The sequence below is a fragment of the Anopheles coustani genome, chromosome X (genome assembly GCF_943734705.1).
Source record: "Anopheles coustani chromosome X, idAnoCousDA_361_x.2, whole genome shotgun sequence".
NCBI classification, from domain to species: Eukaryota; Metazoa; Arthropoda; class Insecta; order Diptera; family Culicidae; genus Anopheles; species Anopheles coustani.
In genome coordinates this window covers 93,207-112,743 of record NC_071290.1, presented here as the reverse complement: position 1 = coordinate 112,743, position 19,537 = coordinate 93,207, and the positions used below count along the sequence as shown (strand labels likewise).

At 41.7% G+C, this 19,537-nt stretch overlaps 1 protein-coding gene across 1 annotated transcript in view; it reads left to right on the top strand.

The window, feature by feature from the left end:
• Positions 1 to 10,860, top strand: part of LOC131269053 (neuronal acetylcholine receptor subunit alpha-7) — a 45,450-nt gene extending 34,590 nt beyond the window's left edge. The window contains exons 3-11 of the mRNA XM_058271365.1: positions 2,262 to 2,371; positions 4,628 to 4,808; positions 6,491 to 6,566; positions 7,330 to 7,524; positions 9,020 to 9,106; positions 9,193 to 9,302; positions 9,379 to 9,512; positions 9,957 to 10,257; positions 10,454 to 10,860. Coding sequence (XP_058127348.1) covers positions 2,262 to 2,371; positions 4,628 to 4,808; positions 6,491 to 6,566; positions 7,330 to 7,524; positions 9,020 to 9,106; positions 9,193 to 9,302; positions 9,379 to 9,512; positions 9,957 to 10,257; positions 10,454 to 10,606 — 1,347 coding nt within the window. The 3' untranslated portion in view covers positions 10,607 to 10,860. The remainder of the gene's footprint in view (positions 1 to 2,261; positions 2,372 to 4,627; positions 4,809 to 6,490; positions 6,567 to 7,329; positions 7,525 to 9,019; positions 9,107 to 9,192; positions 9,303 to 9,378; positions 9,513 to 9,956; positions 10,258 to 10,453) is intronic.
• The last annotated feature ends 8,677 nt before the right edge of the window (positions 10,861 to 19,537 follow it).

Genomic DNA, 19,537 nt, shown 5'->3' with positions numbered 1-19,537 from the left:
AGAAACAAAAACCTATCATCCCTCGTAGTTTGCACAAAGTGAGAATGTAGCTATGTAGAATGTAGAATGTGGATGTAGCTTGACCGCCGCCACAACCCAACCTAATTGGAAACCAATTTTCATCGAAGCAAATATTTACTCCCTGAAATCAAAACGCCGTTCATGTATCGAATCTTTTATCATCCTTATTTTTTCTATACGTAACCGTTATTCTTTGTATCGACTTTGTTAAGCACGTAATTTTTCGATTTCTCTCGGTTACTTTGTATATTTCCCTTTATCACATGTTTAACACACTTCTTGTTGGTTTGCATTAAGATACAAGAGAAATTATTCAAAAATTCATTTGTGCTCAGAACCGTAACCTCTCAGAAAATGACCTTTAATATTTTTTAATGTGTTTCTTTGATTGTAGATTATTTTACCTCTGGCGTATCACCATTGTAGAAACTGAAAACACTTTTGTATCATTTTCTTTGCTCAAAACAAAAAGTTGAGTCTAGTATTCCCGCACTCCACCGGATTGAATGACTAAAAGAGTATAAAAAAATAAACTGTCTCTAAATCCAAAACGGTTAGGATGATTTTTATAGTTTCAGTTATTATAGACATCAACCAGGAAATTGTTCAGGCTGTAACCAAGTTTTGGAAAAAGAAAAAGGCTCTATGCGATCGAACTCTTGTATGTGAACCGCTCAGTCATAAATCATAGAACCCAAATCGTAAAACCGCCTGAGAGTATCAAATGGGATAGAATGCATAAATCAACCATCCGTTCCTGCTCTCGGCCATTCATTCGTAGGGATGATTTAGTGGTCAGCGAGGACGAAGACTTTCATTTACTGCGATTTCGCCAAGACAGAAAAGGAGATTGTAGAGGAATTCTATCTCTCTTTTCTTGGTGCTTGCCATTCATGCATCAATGAATTTTCCATTTAAATGACATTTGGATGCCGCAGGAGAGAGGGGGTTGAGTTGTTTTTTGCTTACTTCGCTACGTAACGAGCCGGCTTGAATGAAAATAATGGAACTCATCTTTAGCGTATCAAAAACTTCTCTCTGTTAGGAGCGCCCGGAAAGGACCGAACTCGTGGTAAATCTGCTAAATGACGGAGTACGCCAATGTAATAGACAACCAGGGGTTTCTATGCTAGTCAGAAGTATGACAACGTCAATCTAGTTGGCAAACCGCAATGAATTTGATTCACGGTATGTTAATGTTGAGGTAAAAACAAAACTGAAAAATCTAAGGTGGTTCCAACAGCTGTCGCTGCTGTTCGGCTTTTCATTGACAGACCGCGACGCTAATTGTGAACCCAATATGACAGCCGCGTACTGTCAAACGCAAGGCCGGTTGCTTTAATTTAATCAACCCACATTGCTTCGCTCCAGATAATTATTGTCGATACGGTCGAGAGATCGAGAGCCATAGTTTGTTTTTGTGCTAGTTTTTGTGCTTGCGTTTTATTAGATTTGCTTTATTCATCCGGCTCCTCTTTGATATACATTATTTTTCAATTCTGCGAAAAAGGGGAGGCATTTTCGTGTGCAAATTTTTAGCATTCGTTATTACTGCCCCAAACGTTTTGCAACATGGCGCACTTGAGGTAATTTTTTCGTATTTTTTCCTTAAACCCGTGCTATTTAACATGTATAATAGCTCTCGGCGTAGGTTTGGTAAGTAGCAAGTGTAAGTGGAATAGCAAAACAGAGGGCCGCAGAACCGGAGACTGTTAGCCATGCGGAGCGTTGGGCATACATAATTGAATGTTCGATTCCGCCGCTTGTGTCGGCAAATTTGGGTAGCTGTGATTTATTGCGTGATTTATTTTCTCTTGTAGGAAAACAAAAACGCGAACCGATTCCACGGGGGATAAAATTGAATTTAAAAATAAAGGAAACAGAAATAGGGGACATGAAAACGATGCAATGCATATCGTATGCGCTGTGAAACCCAACAACGGCGAGAAGCAATTGGTACGAAATCGAATTGTAATAGTGCAAGGAAAATTGATATGAACGGCAAATGCTTATCCGGTTAACTATAGTGGAAAACTAGCAGTTGCATGTACCTACTCCATTCTTTTAATACTGTGTCCTTATTTTGTTATGGTTTTACAAATTCAAGAAAGGGTCTAAAATACTTATATTTCATTCTTTCAGATAGCTTGCCCACAATGTTGAACTATTTCTTATGCTTCCTTGTTGTTACTAATTTCAGCACTTTTTATATATTTATTTTAACACTCTTTTGGTTGCAGGAGTGGAACGACATGAACGTCAGATGGAACTCCTCCGAGTATGGAGGCGTGCGCGATCTCAGGATACCACCACACCGCCTTTGGAAACCGGACGTCCTGATGTACAATAGGTAAGGTGGAAGAAAATGTTTCTTATCGTAATATTATACAAGTTCATTCATTGTAATTGAATTGACAAATTAATCGTTCAATTTCAAAGCTAAGAAAGAAATTTCAAATAAAGGTTATCGGGCAGTTTGTGGTATGTCATCGACATTGCTTTCTAGATTATAGTTAAACATCTTGCATCAGAGTTCATCTTCGGTCGGAAAAATCGGCCATCCACTTGGCCGATTGCGACCACCGAAAAAAGCGCTTTGAAGTACGGCATAATCGCGGCGTGACCTAACAAAAAAAATACAATCCACACAACTAGGACGAGATATCAATCAGCATTACTTCGTTTATGTGTGTAAACCCAGCAGATGCCAGAAGTCCGCCAGGAGATGAACAGATATAATGTAGTTGTGCCAGGACCCCGTTCAGGGACGACGCAACCCAAACGTCCGAGCTCCAAAATGGACGCAATTGCATGTCCAACGATACGAACGCTCCGAGATCCCGAATCTTGGCCATTAAATATTTATTCCCGGGGTGCGCATCCGGGTCATGGGCATCATCCCCATCAAAGGATGGAACCGGATTTCCTAGGACTTGTCGTATCTTCCAAATGCACTAGCACGCCCACACATAACCTCATTGGGAGTGCTAGGAAAATTCATTCCATCCTTCCTTCGAAACCAAACGAATACGAGCTTCAAGCAGTTCAACATGGCATCGAACTTTCTAGCGAATACCCTCAGATCAGGAGATTAAATCCAAATGTTGGCATTCTGCCTACTCTTCTCCTAAAACCCTTTCTACTTACCCAATCGGCCCAATTCTGTTTTATGGTGAATTTATATTATTTTTAGTTCTAAATCTGCTTCTTCCGCCATCCATCCGTGTCTTTGGTTATTTTTCTTTTTATTTTTCTTAGTTTGTGTGTATTGAATATTGTGAGTAAGCCAAATCCGGCTCTGTTGTTTTCACATATGTGCTGATTCCGGAACGGGCACCATCTGTTCATATCGTAGGAATTACAATCATCCTTCCGTTGCTTCCCGGTGCGGCCCCCATGGTTCCCTACCCTTCGCGCCTCATCTTACTTGACATATAAGCAGCTTGTGCTGTGCTTTTTCCGAGCGGGTATCCAGCACAATTAAAGATGCAAAAATATATGCGATAGGCTAGATGCTCTGCATCTGCAATGCAGAAAAGGCACTGCATTGAAAATCTCGGTGCTGCTCGATTGGTTCAATTTTAATTCGATTCCATTCCATCCGAAATCCGAGCTACACATAGCTCGAAATGAATCGATTTTCCTAAATGTCCCTGCGACTGTCTACTTGCTTAAAGTTCACGAACAATTCTTGAACGACGATGCCTACAAATGGGGCAAGATGAGGACCTTGCTCGTCTTCGAAACAGAATTCCATTACCATTCCACCCGCATCCCAATGGGAAGCATACCATGTGGTGAGCGGTGGAGCTAAAATATTGCACCGACCGTAACATTCCTGCGCGTACAACGTGGAAAAAGCTCGCGTCGAAAAACTGCGCGCCGGGAAAACATTAGCCAGGTTCGCCATCTATCGGTAACGGTAATTTCATCTTAAATGATACAAACGATAGTGAGTTTCATTTACATGTGGCAAAAACCACAACAGCCATTAACATCGAGCTGGTCACGCATCCGCACACAGCGGAAATCGCCCGTAAATTGATCCGCTGGAATGGGCCTGCGTAAAGATCCGTGAAGCGTATGATTGGAGCATTAATTGTGCCTGCCTCTCTTGGCCGGCGTTTGTGGTGGCTGGCCGTGCCTGAACAGACAAATTTGCGATGGCGCTTCAACCCTGTGCTCTCTACCCACTCCTCCTGTGGGTTGTGACTACATCCTGTAGCGATAACATATTTAATACCGACACGGCCCCAAAAGTCAAGCTGTTTTGGTACCGCCGTTGTTCTATTGTCTCAAATCTCAATTTTCCTCTTAGCTACGAAGTTGCAGAGTTGCATTGGCGTAGGCATCCTACGCCAAACGGTTCAATAAAAACGACACGAATCGGAACTGAATCAGTCATAGACAACAAAAATAGAAACGAATTGAAAGCGGAGCAGTCCGGAAGAACTGTCACTCGCGTCCAGTCAGCTTCAGTGGATAAGAAGTCAATGCCATTCTTTTTCTAGGAACTTCAAACACTACCATCACACCAAACTCCTTCTCTACATCAAGCTGCTGCTCTGCAAACCAATATGATATCCTTTTTCTCTCCTCTTTCCAGCGCGGACGAAGGCTTTGATGGTACGTACCCAACCAACGTGGTGGTTCGGAACAATGGTTCCTGTCTCTACGTGCCGCCGGGAATTTTCAAGTCCACCTGCAAGATCGACATCACCTGGTTTCCGTTCGACGACCAGCGCTGTGAGATGAAGTTCGGCTCGTGGACTTATGACGGCTTTCAGGTACGTATGTTCAGATAAGTGATGATCTCACTGGAAGCATACCGGATTTTTTTTGCCAATCCCATCGAAACCTTTGACGTTAGAATAGGTAAAGTTATCGACCACCAAAATCCTGATTAGCAAAAGTATTACATAACCAGAGCACGTTTAAGAAGTGAGTAACCCATTGTCTATACGACCTAAAACCTGATTATGATACTGTTTTCACACGCCAATAACTGCCTGTTTCAAAAGTCAAGCATGCCTTGGCAACTACCATCATAGCCTAGGACCGAAAGTAAACGGTATATTCAAATAAAGTTCACATCATAAATTCATCCTTTCTTTATCTGACATGACCTAGTCTGAAAAAGAAAAGAAAATATCTTAATCCATCAATTATCTATCGGCTAAGATGACCTTTAAGTGATCTGCGAGGTAACTAGATGTGAGGTTATGCGCCATAATTCATTCCAAAGTAGTGCAATCTAAAAGGATACGCACATGAGGCCGACATTGTGATGTAAGATGAGCCTGTACGACCACGGAATGGAATGATTATATTAAGTGTCACCTTGGCGCTGATCTAAGCTAACCCCATTCTCCCCCAACACCGCCCCTTCCTTCGAGGAGTCGACGAGAAGCCACGAATATCGTGCGCAACAGAGTACTGATAGTGTAAATAATCAATTAAGTCAAGTCACGGCAAATTAATTTCCTTAAGTTCTCATCTCTTGGTTGTGAGGTCTCGGTGGACTGCGCACCGGAATCGCCCAAAACAAACCTTGACCGCAAAGGAAACCGACATCATATACTCACTAACACACTCGCTGGCATTTCACTTGTTAGGGCTTGTTATTAATGGGAACCTTTTTGCGACGAACGCGCACGCCACCGACGAGAAGACAAATTATTTATTCCCTTGCGTCCATTTTCGGTAAATTCAACAGATATTTCAAAATGTCTGCCTCACAAGATCCGAACCCTCAGATCTAGTAGACTCACAGCCGGAATAATGATGGCTGGAATAATGGTGGTTTAATTAGCATGCACAAAGCAAGAAGGCTTTTTGGAATAAAGAACAAAAAACTGTATTTTCCTTGATCATGGGTGTTTGCATTTCACATTAATTTGGTCAAGGAAATCGCGATACAGATTGTCATTTCCGTGTCACTTTTCAAAAGTAATTTCTTAGAGCTCGTAGATTGTGGGCTTCAAAACTTCCTAAGAATAAAATAAGCCAGTTATAAATGACTGAGACGCAGGAGAATCAATGCAAAAAAACATTAATGCACTGCTCACTCGTTCCCTTCCCCATCCGATCAGGTTCCGCACGATCAAAGCATACATTCTCAATCAAAGCCACTCCATTCAACCTTACGAGCGCAATTATTTTGAGCGTGTGAGAACCACCGAACCATAAAACCCAAAGGCAGGCACTGTCATTTCGGTGAGTGAGTGCCTGTGTGTGTATTAATGTACTCTACCCTCAGAAGTATGGACATGGCGTATATTGAGTGTTCATAAAGCTTCCACTAGAGTTTAGGTAATGTAAGGTCCTTAGGAAATCTATTACGGCACGAGCAACACAAGTGATAGACAGGAGTTTGGAGCAAACTTGACCCTATCGTAAGCAAGGATCCGTGCTTGATTAACATTCCATCGGAAAAACAGCAGCTTGAATAAAAATGCTCTCGTTTCAGCTGGATCTTCAACTGCAAGACGAAGGTGGTGGCGATATCAGCAGCTTTATAACCAACGGGGAATGGGAATTGTTGGGTGAGTTATGCTGTAAATAGTAGACACAACTACATTTCATTATTAATATATTATTATAATGAAATGAAATGAAATTATTAATATATTTGTGTAGAATGGTCCGCGACAGCCGAGCGGTAGCGCCGGTTAGAAAAATGGCCCATGAGCGCCGAGGCTCACCCCCTCGACGGCATGGGTTCGAATCCCATCCGAGAACGGACTCTCCCCTGTACTAGAAGACTGACTATCCACGTACACATAGCGTAAAAGTGTCGTAAGCCCTTAATGGGCAGGCATAACCAACCTGGTCGTTACGCCAAAAAGAAGATTTGGGTTCATTTCAAAGAAATTTCAAACTGTGATAGTCTTATCTTAGCTTAGCTATTTTATTGCAGAAATTATAGCGCACATGGTCTTGCGAGTGGCTAAAGCAACGAAGCTCGAATGACAGCTTTTTAATTATTTCCCATCTAATACAAATTAAATACGTTCATAGAAAGTTAACTTGTTTGTTTATATAATGTTTATTGGTCTTGAACTGGATTTATTTGTGTAATATACGGTTTTACTCTTAGATAAGACTGTTATGATGATGATGATGATGATGAGTCCCACCTCTTACCCCAACACAGGTTGGGATTTGAAAGAAGAACTCCCGACAAGAATTATTAAACATCACCTGCCGTAAAGGATTCCGTAGCTTTTAGGATATGATTCTTGTCACACTAGACCTAACACACTAACTGTCTTAATGTTGTCACTTCACTTCCAATTTGTTTGGTAGGCGTACCCGGGAAGCGGAACGAAATCTACTACAACTGCTGCCCGGAGCCATACATCGACATCACATTTGCTATCCTGATCCGGCGCAAGACGCTATACTACTTTTTCAACCTGATCGTCCCGTGTGTGCTGATTGCCTCTATGGCGCTACTCGGCTTCACGCTACCGCCAGATTCGGGTGAAAAGTTGTCCCTCGGTAAGAGAAACGCTTCTAATGCTTTTGCTTGTCTAGTTTCTTCCTTAATTGACCTACTAAACTGATATATTTTTGCAAACCATTTTTGAGTGTGTATTTAGTTCAATTTGCTCAACTGTCTCATATCAAGTTCCATTTCGTGTTGTATTGGGTATGAGTAAAGATCCACTAATAACAATTCCCGTCTGGCTTTTTTGCCACTCAGAAGACAAATACTTTTCTGGGATACTTCTGCAATGAAGCGTCCTACATCTGCCATTGCCACATAGTGCTTGGAATTTAACCCCGAAAATGTACACATTAAAATTCGTTCATGAATTATTGACGACACTGAAGCCAGTGCAACCAGCTCTGTTTGTAACCAAGGATGTCCTTGCCAATGATTAATCTTCCAGCTCATGCCAGCCGGCAGCGAAAAATCTCGCCGCATCTGGTCGATGCGTAAAAATGTGCTTGCAGCTGCAGGTTTCAGCATTTTCCCGGGGACGCAAACCCGCAGCGAGAAGGCGCCAGCCCGAGCTTTCCGATAGTTCTCTTCTTCTTAGGGATGGACCCGAGGTAGGGGCTGTGAGACAAATAATTCAATGAAAACAGCCCAGCTCCTTTTCATTATAAATTATTGCACAGCGCACAGTGCGAGCAAACATCAGGCAAAAAAAAAGTGCAACCGAGGCGGTACCGAAAAAACTGTGCTCTAATGGCAAAAGAGATGTCCCGAAATTGCATTTGCATCAATAAAATATAGCCTTTCCTCAGACACACTCGTTCCACTTTCCTTTCCGGACTGCTATTTATTTTATTCTTAGTTTTTAGCTTTTTATATTTCGTTTTCGTGGCAACCTTCGAAAGGAGGAAATGCACCCAATAGCAGAGAATCTAGAGAGCCCGAAGGCAAAGTGCCAAAGATTGTTCGGTACGGGCCCCAGGATGCTTGTCCTCCAGCGTTTCCATAGACAAGAGGACACAAGCAAGGCAGAAGGAAAAAAAAGCCAAATCTAGCATACAGACAATACAACCGTTCCCGAATCACTTTTCGTCGGGAAAACTGCCCGTAACTATTTAGCTGGGGGTTACACAAAGTACTACACACATAATGAACGCTCGGAGCTTGGTTCGGAAAAAGAAAAATTGATTTTCAGATTTCTGTAAATCAGTGCTCTGTCATAAGACGTACTCGAAGGCAGTAACAATGGGTTTAACACTGATGAATGAAAAACTCTCTAAAAGCTCATACACTGGAACGCTGGTGCTGTACAAACCAAACTGAATTTAGCATCCAGTTAACTGAAATAAGCCTGCCACCGAAATGAAAACTTCTATAGTAGTTTTCAATATGTTAAGGCAAAGTAATATCAAATATGCATGAGTAATCCCATTTGGTGGCTTGAGAATGACATTAAAAAATACTAGTTGTCCTTTTAGGAGCAACATACTAATATTAATTTTCCAAAAGAATAACACTTCATATTCCATTCATATGCCTTGGTTTCCACAGGAGTCACGATTCTGCTATCACTTACTGTCTTCCTAAACATGGTCGCTGAAACAATGCCGGCTACATCAGACGCAGTGCCTCTTCTAGGTATGTCCTTCCATAAGAAAATCCGCCACAACCCTGCTCGCTGAGTGATGATTTATCTTCACTTTTACCTTCTTCAATTTCTACAGGAACGTACTTCAATTGCATCATGTTCATGGTTGCCTCGTCAGTTGTATCAACGATCCTTATTCTCAACTACCATCACCGAAATTCCGATACGCACGAGATGTCCGAATGGGTTGGTGTGATGCACACATATGGCTCAGTGTAGCTCACAATTCTTAATTTGCCTCTCGTCTTCCTTTCTTTCGTAGATTCGTGTCGTATTTCTCATCTGGTTGCCGTTTATCTTACGAATGAGCCGCCCCGGTGAGCCGTATCCGCACCCGTGCCGCCCGACTGTGGACGAGAAAAACAAACAGCTACAGGAAGTGGAAATGCGCGAACGGTAAGTTACAAATCTATCTGACCTTGCAGAAGAGCTTTATATTATTTATGCACAATGCATGAGTTACTTCATGAGTACAACACTCTGGGTGTATTCTAGCAATTTGGCGAATCCTATTTTACTCTAACAATATTTAACCTAGCGTCAAGTAAACTTCGCTGTCCGTGCATTGATATGTTTGCTTAAATCAGCAAGCATCTTTGCTACAATACGCTATGCTGTAAAGATTCACTGTAGGGTAGTCGAATAGCAGATCAAGGATAATAGAGCAACAAATCCTCAGGATCTTTGCCAAGAATGGTATGAATAGAAGGATATTGAGCACGCTCAAAGCGCAGAGTGACAAACTCTGCAAGCCGCTATTTTGCTCATCGCTGACGCTCTTATTTGAAACGAGTCCAGTCCCACCAGTTCAAATGCCTCCAACCGTTCTTTTTTTGGCAGATCATCGAAGTCCCTACTGGCTAACGTGCTGGATATTGACGACGACTTCCGGTGCAATCATCGATGCAACACGCTGCCGCACAATCCTACATACTACCGGACCGTGTACCGCCAGGGCGAGGATGGCAGCGTCGGCCCGATCGGGGCCACCGACACGATCGGGCGAACGGGCGGTCTCGGCACGATTAGTGCGGGAGGTGGTCGCTTACATGAGACCGTGTCTTCGCATACCTGTCTCAGCTCGTCGGCCGAGTACGAGCTGGCATTGATCCTTAAAGAGCTTCGCTACATCACTGATCAGGTAAGCTTTCCCGGCACCCCCAACCCACGCCCAAGGAGCGGATTGTAGACTGAAAAACAAATTTTGTTCTTTTCAAACTCCTCTCCTCCACTTCATGCCTGCCATACTTCACGCCGATTCAATTGCCCTGTGCCACATCTTTGTCGTCGGCCAATGTCCCCTTCGCCAACCCAACGCACCTCGCGCCCACAAGCAGCTTCGCAAGGAGGACGAGAGTGGGGAGATCACGCGGGACTGGAAGTTCGCCGCCATGGTTGTCGATCGCCTGTGCCTTATTATCTTCACGTTGTTTACCATCATTGCCACCCTGGCTGTCCTCTTCTCAGCGCCGCACTTTATCGTTTCATAACAACCATCAGCGGGCGGCAGCAACCACGGCAAAAACCACTGTCAGACGACGAGCATTTCCGGCAACCACGACACCGACGACATCAACCGACAATCGGAGGCACTGCTACCGCTGCTGCTGGCTGCGGCTGGCTGCGGAGCACTGGCCTTGGCTCTCATGCTCGTCCGCCGGCGCCTCCACGCACTCCGAAGCGCCCTTGCGCACCTGGGCGCGGTCGCAGACTACAAATCAAGGCGCTACATCTATGTTTTCGTGAAAAATTTTAAACTCATTAACGATGCCTAGGCGGGATACGCGGTCACGACACGCAGCACAGCGCATAGCCAACGAAAGACTCGAACACAACAGCGCAACCAACGGTCACTCTCCCAAGCGTCGCAAGGAAACAGACGGTCAACTGAAAGTGTAACTGGTCAAAAGCTCTATTCTTTAGAGACACTTAATGACAGTGAGTGGCAGCAGCATTAATGAGCATAATACAGTAAGCCATTGAGGGGTAACAGTAGGAATCTACCAGAGCCAGGAATTTGCTACGACAGCACAGTCTGACATTGGGGAAGGAAATGTTAGAAAATTAACACAAATAGCGGGGGAGAAATATTTTAAACTACTATTATACTTAGCTAAGTAAACCACACATATTAAGACAATTTTCCAACGCAAATGCTCCATATACACATTTACAAAAATGCTTTGAGACTTGCACAATATTTGGAAAATGGTGCAAAATGAAGCCCGTAACCCTATGCATTTTGCCAGCCCAGTTCGAACAACTGCTGCAGAGAGGACCTTGCGGCCGAATAATAGACGGTGGGTACGGGAGGGGGCCTAGACAGTTTGGGGTAGCTTTTAAACGATGAACCGACATGTTACTATCGGGCTATATCAGGAAAACCGGTTACGTTTATTTCCACCGGAAGGTTTTGCTGGACGACTTTCCACGGAAGAAGTTTTGCCTATACCCAGTCTACTTATACCCAGTCGGTAAGTTCTAACACTGCTCACACTTATACTAATTAAAACTACTACAGCAGCTATTACTACTACTGTTACTACTACAAAACATTATTATTATGACAGCAACCGCTAGAGGGGAAAAAACCAAACAACTACTATTGCAATCGTTATTACAAGTATTTCTACACAATCTACGACGCAACCATAAGCGTGGGGTCTGCGTAGGGAGTTGCGAAAATGCAGAAGGGAATGGTCGAGGCAGTGTTCACATGTATATAGAGTTACCATTTGAGTAGCGCATTGTAATCATATTACGTTTTGACACAGAGCCCTCTGTTTCCAAGTATTTATCTACTAGAGTTTTCAAAAAGCCACGGTTTATTCCAAAGCGTTCGCACGGCAACAACGAACATTTATAGGTTAATATACAGGATAATAGCTCACAGACTATCACACACACCTACGCACAGCAACCAAACGCCAAGCATCCAGCAGTCATAGTCATACGTATATACAATCGAGAAAAAAGATCAATTTAATCGAAAACTGAAGTCTATATTTATATGAGAAAACGCATTGTGTAGGCATGGGGCGATCCTTAAGTTTTTCTGTTAAAAGTACTTAATTTAATGCACCTGGAGAAACTTGTCATGCTCCAGAATCATTCATTTTAGTTTGTGTGCCTGTGAAACGGCCCATGCCTGAGTAATGCAAAAGCTAACAAATAAAAGAAACACACACATCGTTCTCAGATGCGACAGATTCTTAAGTTGGCCACTATATTTTTTGTTCTTGATGATTTGAGACATGGGGGATAAAGGGCAAACAACAAAAAACAAAATGATTACACACCTATGAACAAAATGAAACAAAATGATTACCATAAGCGAAAGTTGAATAAACGATGCAACGCAGATTTAAACAAATATACAAAAATCATTAACAACACAAGCTAATGCACGGAACATAAAGCCCGAGAGAGTGGAGAAACGGAGGAAAACAGACGGAAGATAAATGCTGTGATATCCACTAAAGAAAAAAAAAACAAACAAACAAATGAAAAGGTACTCAAGAAAGGGATTTAAAAAAATCAAACACACGAAATGTAGAAGCAAACATGCTCGAATGTCGTACTACTTAAAATTGATGTTCGTTTGTTGCAAAACTTGTGGTACGGATTAACACAAAATCTATAAATTCAAAACTTTGCGAGGATAAAAAAAATGTTAGAAGTAACATTACTTTTCAATGAAAGACGAAAGTAGGTTTAGCAAAATTCACCAAAAACAATCAAATCAGAAATGCGGAAGCAAATGAATGCTGCCGAGCAAACTCAAAAAAGAAAATCAAACACCTTCTGCTAACATCTTCCAACCCTGGAGGAGATACGCGATATATATACGAGAGCGGTTATGTTTCACAGCGTAAAGTACGGTGCCACGCGGGTGCGTCACCGATATCTATCAATGCAGTTCTTAAAATCAAACTGTATCCTGCATATTAACATATTTATATGACGTCAACACGTTAGGTATGTTATCAACTTACGATTTAAAAAGAAAAGAAAATGAAGCATTAAAATGGAACAAAAAATCCAAATAGCAGTAGATCCGTTTGCTGATTCATAAAAAAACGAATTAAAACGAACCCCACAATACATTAAACCAACAACACTCTTTATCAAAGCAAAGAGTAAGACTATTTAAACTCAATACAAGCAAACCGGGACAGAAGAGGTATTAGCACAGTTGTTACTTTTTATACAATCAAGAAAAAAACAACCCCTGTTTCCACGCAACTCACGAGTCCGCTGCCAAATGCCCAATGGATTGGAGTAAACAAAAACAAAACTTATTATAGAAATAACAGTGAGAAGAAAGCAAGTCTCAATCAGTGGGATGGCAAGAAATGGTGCGGAACAGGATGAAGAGGCGTCGCGAAGTTGTTAAACAAATTAAATAACTAGTCTGTAAGTCTGAAGTGGTACTTAATAGTAGCAAGGCCGTGCAGAACCGGAGCCAAACCCATTTGAAAATTGATCTCTTCGACTCGATTTAAAAAATGATCTCTTCGAACTGATCGCAATATATAAAGAAAAACCAACGCCTAGTAGTAGTCCAATAGTCGTAGCCCAACCAAACAGACACATACACCCACTCAGATAGACACACACTCACACACAAAGCCACCAACACAGGTAACACTCACGCATAAACACCAGAACAAAATACATTTCCTCAAAAGAAGCAAATTGATAGCGGAGTATGTACTCACAACGATCGGTGAGAAACTTCATCGAGACAAAAGTAACCGATTATTAGTGCAAATCGCTGAAGAAGGATAAAAACATACACGAACACCAAGCCTACTTATGGAAACAATCACTGATACACATACACGATCGATGCAAAACCAAACGTTCGTATTGAGTCGCAAGCAAGGCTTCGGAAGGACCTTCAACGGGAGCAGGAAAAAAGAACGGGAGTCGCCGAAAGGATCTGCTCTTCTTGCTACAGAACATCTAGCACCCTACCACCACCCAAGCCGCCCGGTCCTGCCCGCCCGCTTGGTAGCCTACTTCGGTTCAAGCACCTTCGTATGATTATACCAAAATCTTTAGCTTCCTTAAATGAATACTGTTGCATTGTTTTTAGGTCGTTAATAGCTGACAAAATCAAAAGAAAGAAGAAACCGTTGCTCTCTTTCGGTATGACGCCGTAGAACTCTCCCTTGTTTCCAGACCCGCCTACTCGCTTCCTCACACATCGCCTCACCGTCAGCCATCAGTAACATAGAAGTTAAATCATGAGAAAGTTGTTTTCTCAGTAATGTACAAGAATAGTCAGTTACAAGCTGCGATGTGTAACGAATTAACGAATGCAAGAAAAAAAACAATACACATTGATAATCAAACCTGTTTTACGGACCCATCTTAGATAATCCTTCTGATATATGTATATATCAAAGAAACTCTTGGTTGGAGTCATAATATATTTAAACCATATATATTATGAGACAATTAACCACCCATGAATTTCTCTTCACACACAGAGAGAAATGCATGTCGTACACTTCGATGGAAATAAAAAATAGAGAGAGAGAGAGAGAGAGAGAAATCGGTCTGAATTTGTCTTCACACACAGAGAGAAATGCATGTCGTACACTTCGATTGAAATAAAAAACAGAAAGAGAGAGAGAGAGAGAGAGAAAGAAAGAGAGAGAGAGAGAAAGAGAGAGAGAGAGAGAGAGAGAGAGAGAGAGAGAGAAAGAGAGAGAAAAATCGGTCTTCCAGCGATGAAAAGTAAGCGAATTCAATATCAAAATTGCGAAGCTGAGGCAAGTAGTTAAGCTAGAACCCATAATGGGAGAGAAAAGTTTAACAAATATTTAATTTTGAGGATGGATAACTATATCCAACAATCCGTACCCGAACGAACTATGAGGGCAATTTGCCATGTTGCACAAATGGTGGACTTTCGTAACGCAATGATTGCAATAGTGCAATTTTTCCGCGAACAGTCACAGTACATACGTAAATCATACTACCCTCGTTTTCGGTTTGATTTCAGACCCCCTTTCGGCTAAGATTTCCACCATAAAGAAAATCAAGACTAATTCCTCTTCCCCCCCCCCCCCCCCCCCCCCCCCCCCACCCCGCCCGTAACGTTCTCTACAAAAAAGGAGAAATAATAAAGATTTATAACAGCTCCCTTACGCAAAACCGATCCTATTTTAAAATATATAAACTAATGAAAACTAATCGAACGTAAAGCATACATGTCTAAATCAGATTTAACCAAAGCGCGTTCCGGCGAACTTGAACTGCTCGTCACGACGGAGGGGGTGCACGGCGTGAAATGATGTCCGGCTCTCCGGAAACCAGTAGGAGTTCAGGATATTGAGAAAACCACACTACTCCCCTAAGCACCCCCAAGTCTTTGGTCCCCTCGTGAGCACCGACACTCACACATATCCGGCTTGTGATGCAATAGGAAAAGTTGAAAAAATTGCATAAAATTTGTTAACGAAAATTAAGAACTATTCAACACACTAGCCACACGCAAGAAGCGAAGAAAGCAAACGATAGTTACAAAAGCTAGTTCTACATTAACATTGCTATCTCTTGTTTCGCTTACAAGTGTTAAGTAAGATTCTAGTATTAATAGCTCTTGAGTTCTTAGTTTGATCGGTTAAGAAAGGGATGGATTTATTGTATGGCATTGTTATGTAGCCGTATCTGGTGCGTACCTCGCCAGTTTTTCACCTGTTTTACATCTGCCTATACCTGAACCATCGGCACCTCAACTTCAACGCGAACAGATCGGAAAATTAATAATTGCTTTGACAAGTGTTTCCTAAGAAAATTCGCGCGATCTGTTGCGCGGCTTGTGAGGAATGAACCTCATTCGGAACACTTCCGCTAAAGCGCATTCAATGATCGTGCGAGTCGATAAGTAGTAGTCGCGTTCACTTCCAGAATATAGGTTACTTTATAACCGTTACTTCATATGCGGAATACAGCGTTGCGTACATGAAATGCTTATTTATCCCTATAAAACCTTACCTATACCTAGTGAATTCTTAAATCTTTGTAAGTCAAACGTTGAAACTATATTAACTCTTACGAAAACTAAAATAAATAGAAATAATATACAGCATTACAACAAAGAAAGAAATAAAGAATACGAACAGTCATGGAAAGAATAGGAACACGGAGATGTGTGCAATCCCGAGTCACTGTTTTTCTATAAAAAAAATAACGGAAGGAAAACCCTTCGTAGTAGTATACTTCCACACACATGGGGCGGATAAGTGGAAAGAAAGCGATAAGGCGAGTTGTTTTTTTTTTAAATAAATAACAGAAGCTTTCCCAATAAGAAACACTACGTTTATGGGTTGTTTTACAAGGCAGCCCTCTGGGGAAGGTCAGGGCATAAGTTTTTGAAATTAAATTAAATGTACGATTAATAGTTTTTGAGTAAGCAAGCTAGTAGTAATTAATTGAAGTTTAATAAATCGTAACAAAAATCGTATGTATTGACATATTACATACACACAGCACGCAAACACAAGAAAAGAAAAGAACTGTCTCAAATGACATGTATAAGACGTGTTAACTGGAGTAGTAAAATATGTTGTTTAACCCACTGCTGTCGCAAACACGTTTCGATGCATTTGCTCCGAAGCCAAACTATGAGCACGATAAGGAAAAAAACAAGCAGTGGAAAAAGGAAAATATTACAGTACGACATAGTAGATCACACGATACACCAAGAAAAATAAAACAGCAAATAACAAACAACCATTTTATATCATACTATTTGAATAGAAAAACAAAAAGTCCTAGCAGTTCGTAAACAAAATATCTTTCGTCTGAGAAAACCCCGCAGATGATGGAACTGATGGCTGATAGTTGTGGTGGTGGAGGAGTGTGTGTATGTGTGTTAGGCGGAAAGGCGAGTAGTAATAGTAGGAGCGCAAGGGGAGCGTAAAAAACCGTAAACCAGATAATAAAGCAAAATTATGCGATCCAGCATCCCCGATTGGCGGAAGCTGCAAAGGGTTGAACGACGAAAGAGGAGACAAATTGATCGGGGTGACGGAAAGAGCAATTAAAAGAAGAAGAAGATGATCACGAAGAAATCAACTGGGTGCAGTTAGGAGATCCATAGGATAACATAGTGAGAGCATAAATCAATCATTGCATTTTGAAACGTTCAATAATGGTTGTAAGAGATTTGTTTAGCAAAGGTAAAACAAAAACAAAAAATTATGAATGAAACATTTAAAAAAAGTACTAGAAAATCAAACAAACAAAATTAATAAAAACTAAATACAGGACCCACTAAACTAAACATAGAAAAACGCAAATATACACACAGTGACACGTACACGCCAACACAAGTAAACTAAACACAGCTGACCCGTAATAAGCAAACTAAACTTGAATAAAATGAAACCAAAAACTGGTTGGATTATGTTCGAAATAAAATATTCTGTAATTTCCAAAAAATCCCGTACAGTGTTGTTAGTGTTTGAAAAGCAACATTCATACCTCCTCCATTCATATATTCAGTGTCTGCTTTAGTTTTACAACCTTTCGAAGATATTTTTTAATTAGTTCGTACGGCTAGGGCGTATTATTGCTTTTTCAGATGCATACGCAGATAATGCAAGCAGACTTATAATCATTCTGTCCCACGATGTCACGAATTTTTCCAGCCGACCGTACTGCGGCATATAGTTCGAGTCTGGTGGCCAAGCAGAAATGGTTTATGTCGTGAAATCCGTTGCCACAGCTACATGCTGTGCTATCAGCTATTCCTATGCACGGCAGGTATGCATTCAACGCATAATGATTTCACATAAGTCTCTACATTATGCGATTTGCGAGACATTCTCTTGATCTCAGCAGTTCAAGTTTTTGAAACATTGCTGATTGTCACAGTTCATACCGTTGTTTCGTTAGTAATCTGCAATTTCATTGCGAAAGCTTTTATAGGTCATAAGATTTATTCGCTTGTCTCGAAAAATCTGTGTAACACCCTTCCTCATGTCCACCTCCTTCTGTCGACGTGATGTGGAACAATGAGGGCTTGCCGGCTGCATGTGGACAAAAACATATGGGTCTACGGACTTACGGGATCAATTAAAATCAACTCTCCGCTCGCAATGAATGATTGTGTTGCGCAATCTCTTTGCACTATCGATTCTCACGCATACGTGTGTACAAGATTCTAAAGCTGGTAGGATGTACGCTTGTGCTTTGTGTTGTGATTAGAGGATTGTTTTGGCTGTATCTTTCTCAACACAGCTCGTAAGTTCGATACGTATTCGGGATCGTCGTTCGGTGGCTCGGTTTTTTTTAGATCAAAAAATGTTCCTGGCAGTCTCAGTACCAGTACCGCACGTGATAGCAGCTGCGGTTGCTTTTATGTCCTTTTTCAAAGAAGATCGCAGTCCTAACAGCCAATATAGCCTCGGTCCAATATTTTTTGTTCGCGCAAGTTAGTGCTGCTTTTAGTTGGCGATGGACACGTTCTATCTGGCCGTTAGACTGTGATATGGAAAGATTCGAAGGTGATTTATTCCCAATCTCGACGAAAGCGTGCGAAATAAATCGTTCAATTTGCTTCCCTTGGTCGGTTATAACTTTTTCGGGTACACCAAATCTCGTGATCCAATTTGCGATGAATGCTTACGCGACAGAATCCGCGCTGATGTAATGCAATGGTACAGCTTCTGGCCGACGGATCAAACGATCTATCATCGTAGCTGAGGCAATAAATGTATCCTTTCGACGAAGATAGTGGGTCAATAAGGTCAATGTGCACGTGTCAGCATTTTTGTTCTGGTGTTGTGATTCAGGCAATCGGTGATTTGTTGTTCCGTGTGTTTTGGTTTTTTGGCATGTATTGCAAGTTGTGACGTATTTATTGGAATCTTTCATCATTGCCGGGTAAAAAAAGCGCTGTGTGATCATGTGTCGTGGTATAAATCCATGAGTGAGATTCTGTGTATCATATTTATGATTCGTTTTCGAAACGATTTTGGAACGAATGGTGTTACGTTTGTTGTGGAAGTGTCGCAGAATAGCGGGTGTGTGGAGTTTGGCAGAGTGAAAAGTTTTTTTTTCACTGTTGTATTTGCGGGCGGGTTGTTAAGAAATTGTTGTAGTTCTTCATCTGTGTTTTGATCTCTCGCGAAATCGCTGTAGTCGAATGGGTCGATCGTTTCGATCCTACTCAGCATGCCGACTACTTCGTTCTCTTCACCGGATATGTGGCGGATGTCCGTAGTGAATTCACTTATAAAAAGTAATCGCCTTTGCTGTGTCGGGTAATTACTGCGTTGTCGCCTTTGCTGCGTAGCTCGTTCTGCGCGTTGTTTGAATCCTGTTGTTAATGGTTTGTGATTAGTGAAGACTGTAAAATCGCGAGCTTTCAAAAATATCTGAAGTGATTGATCGCCTCA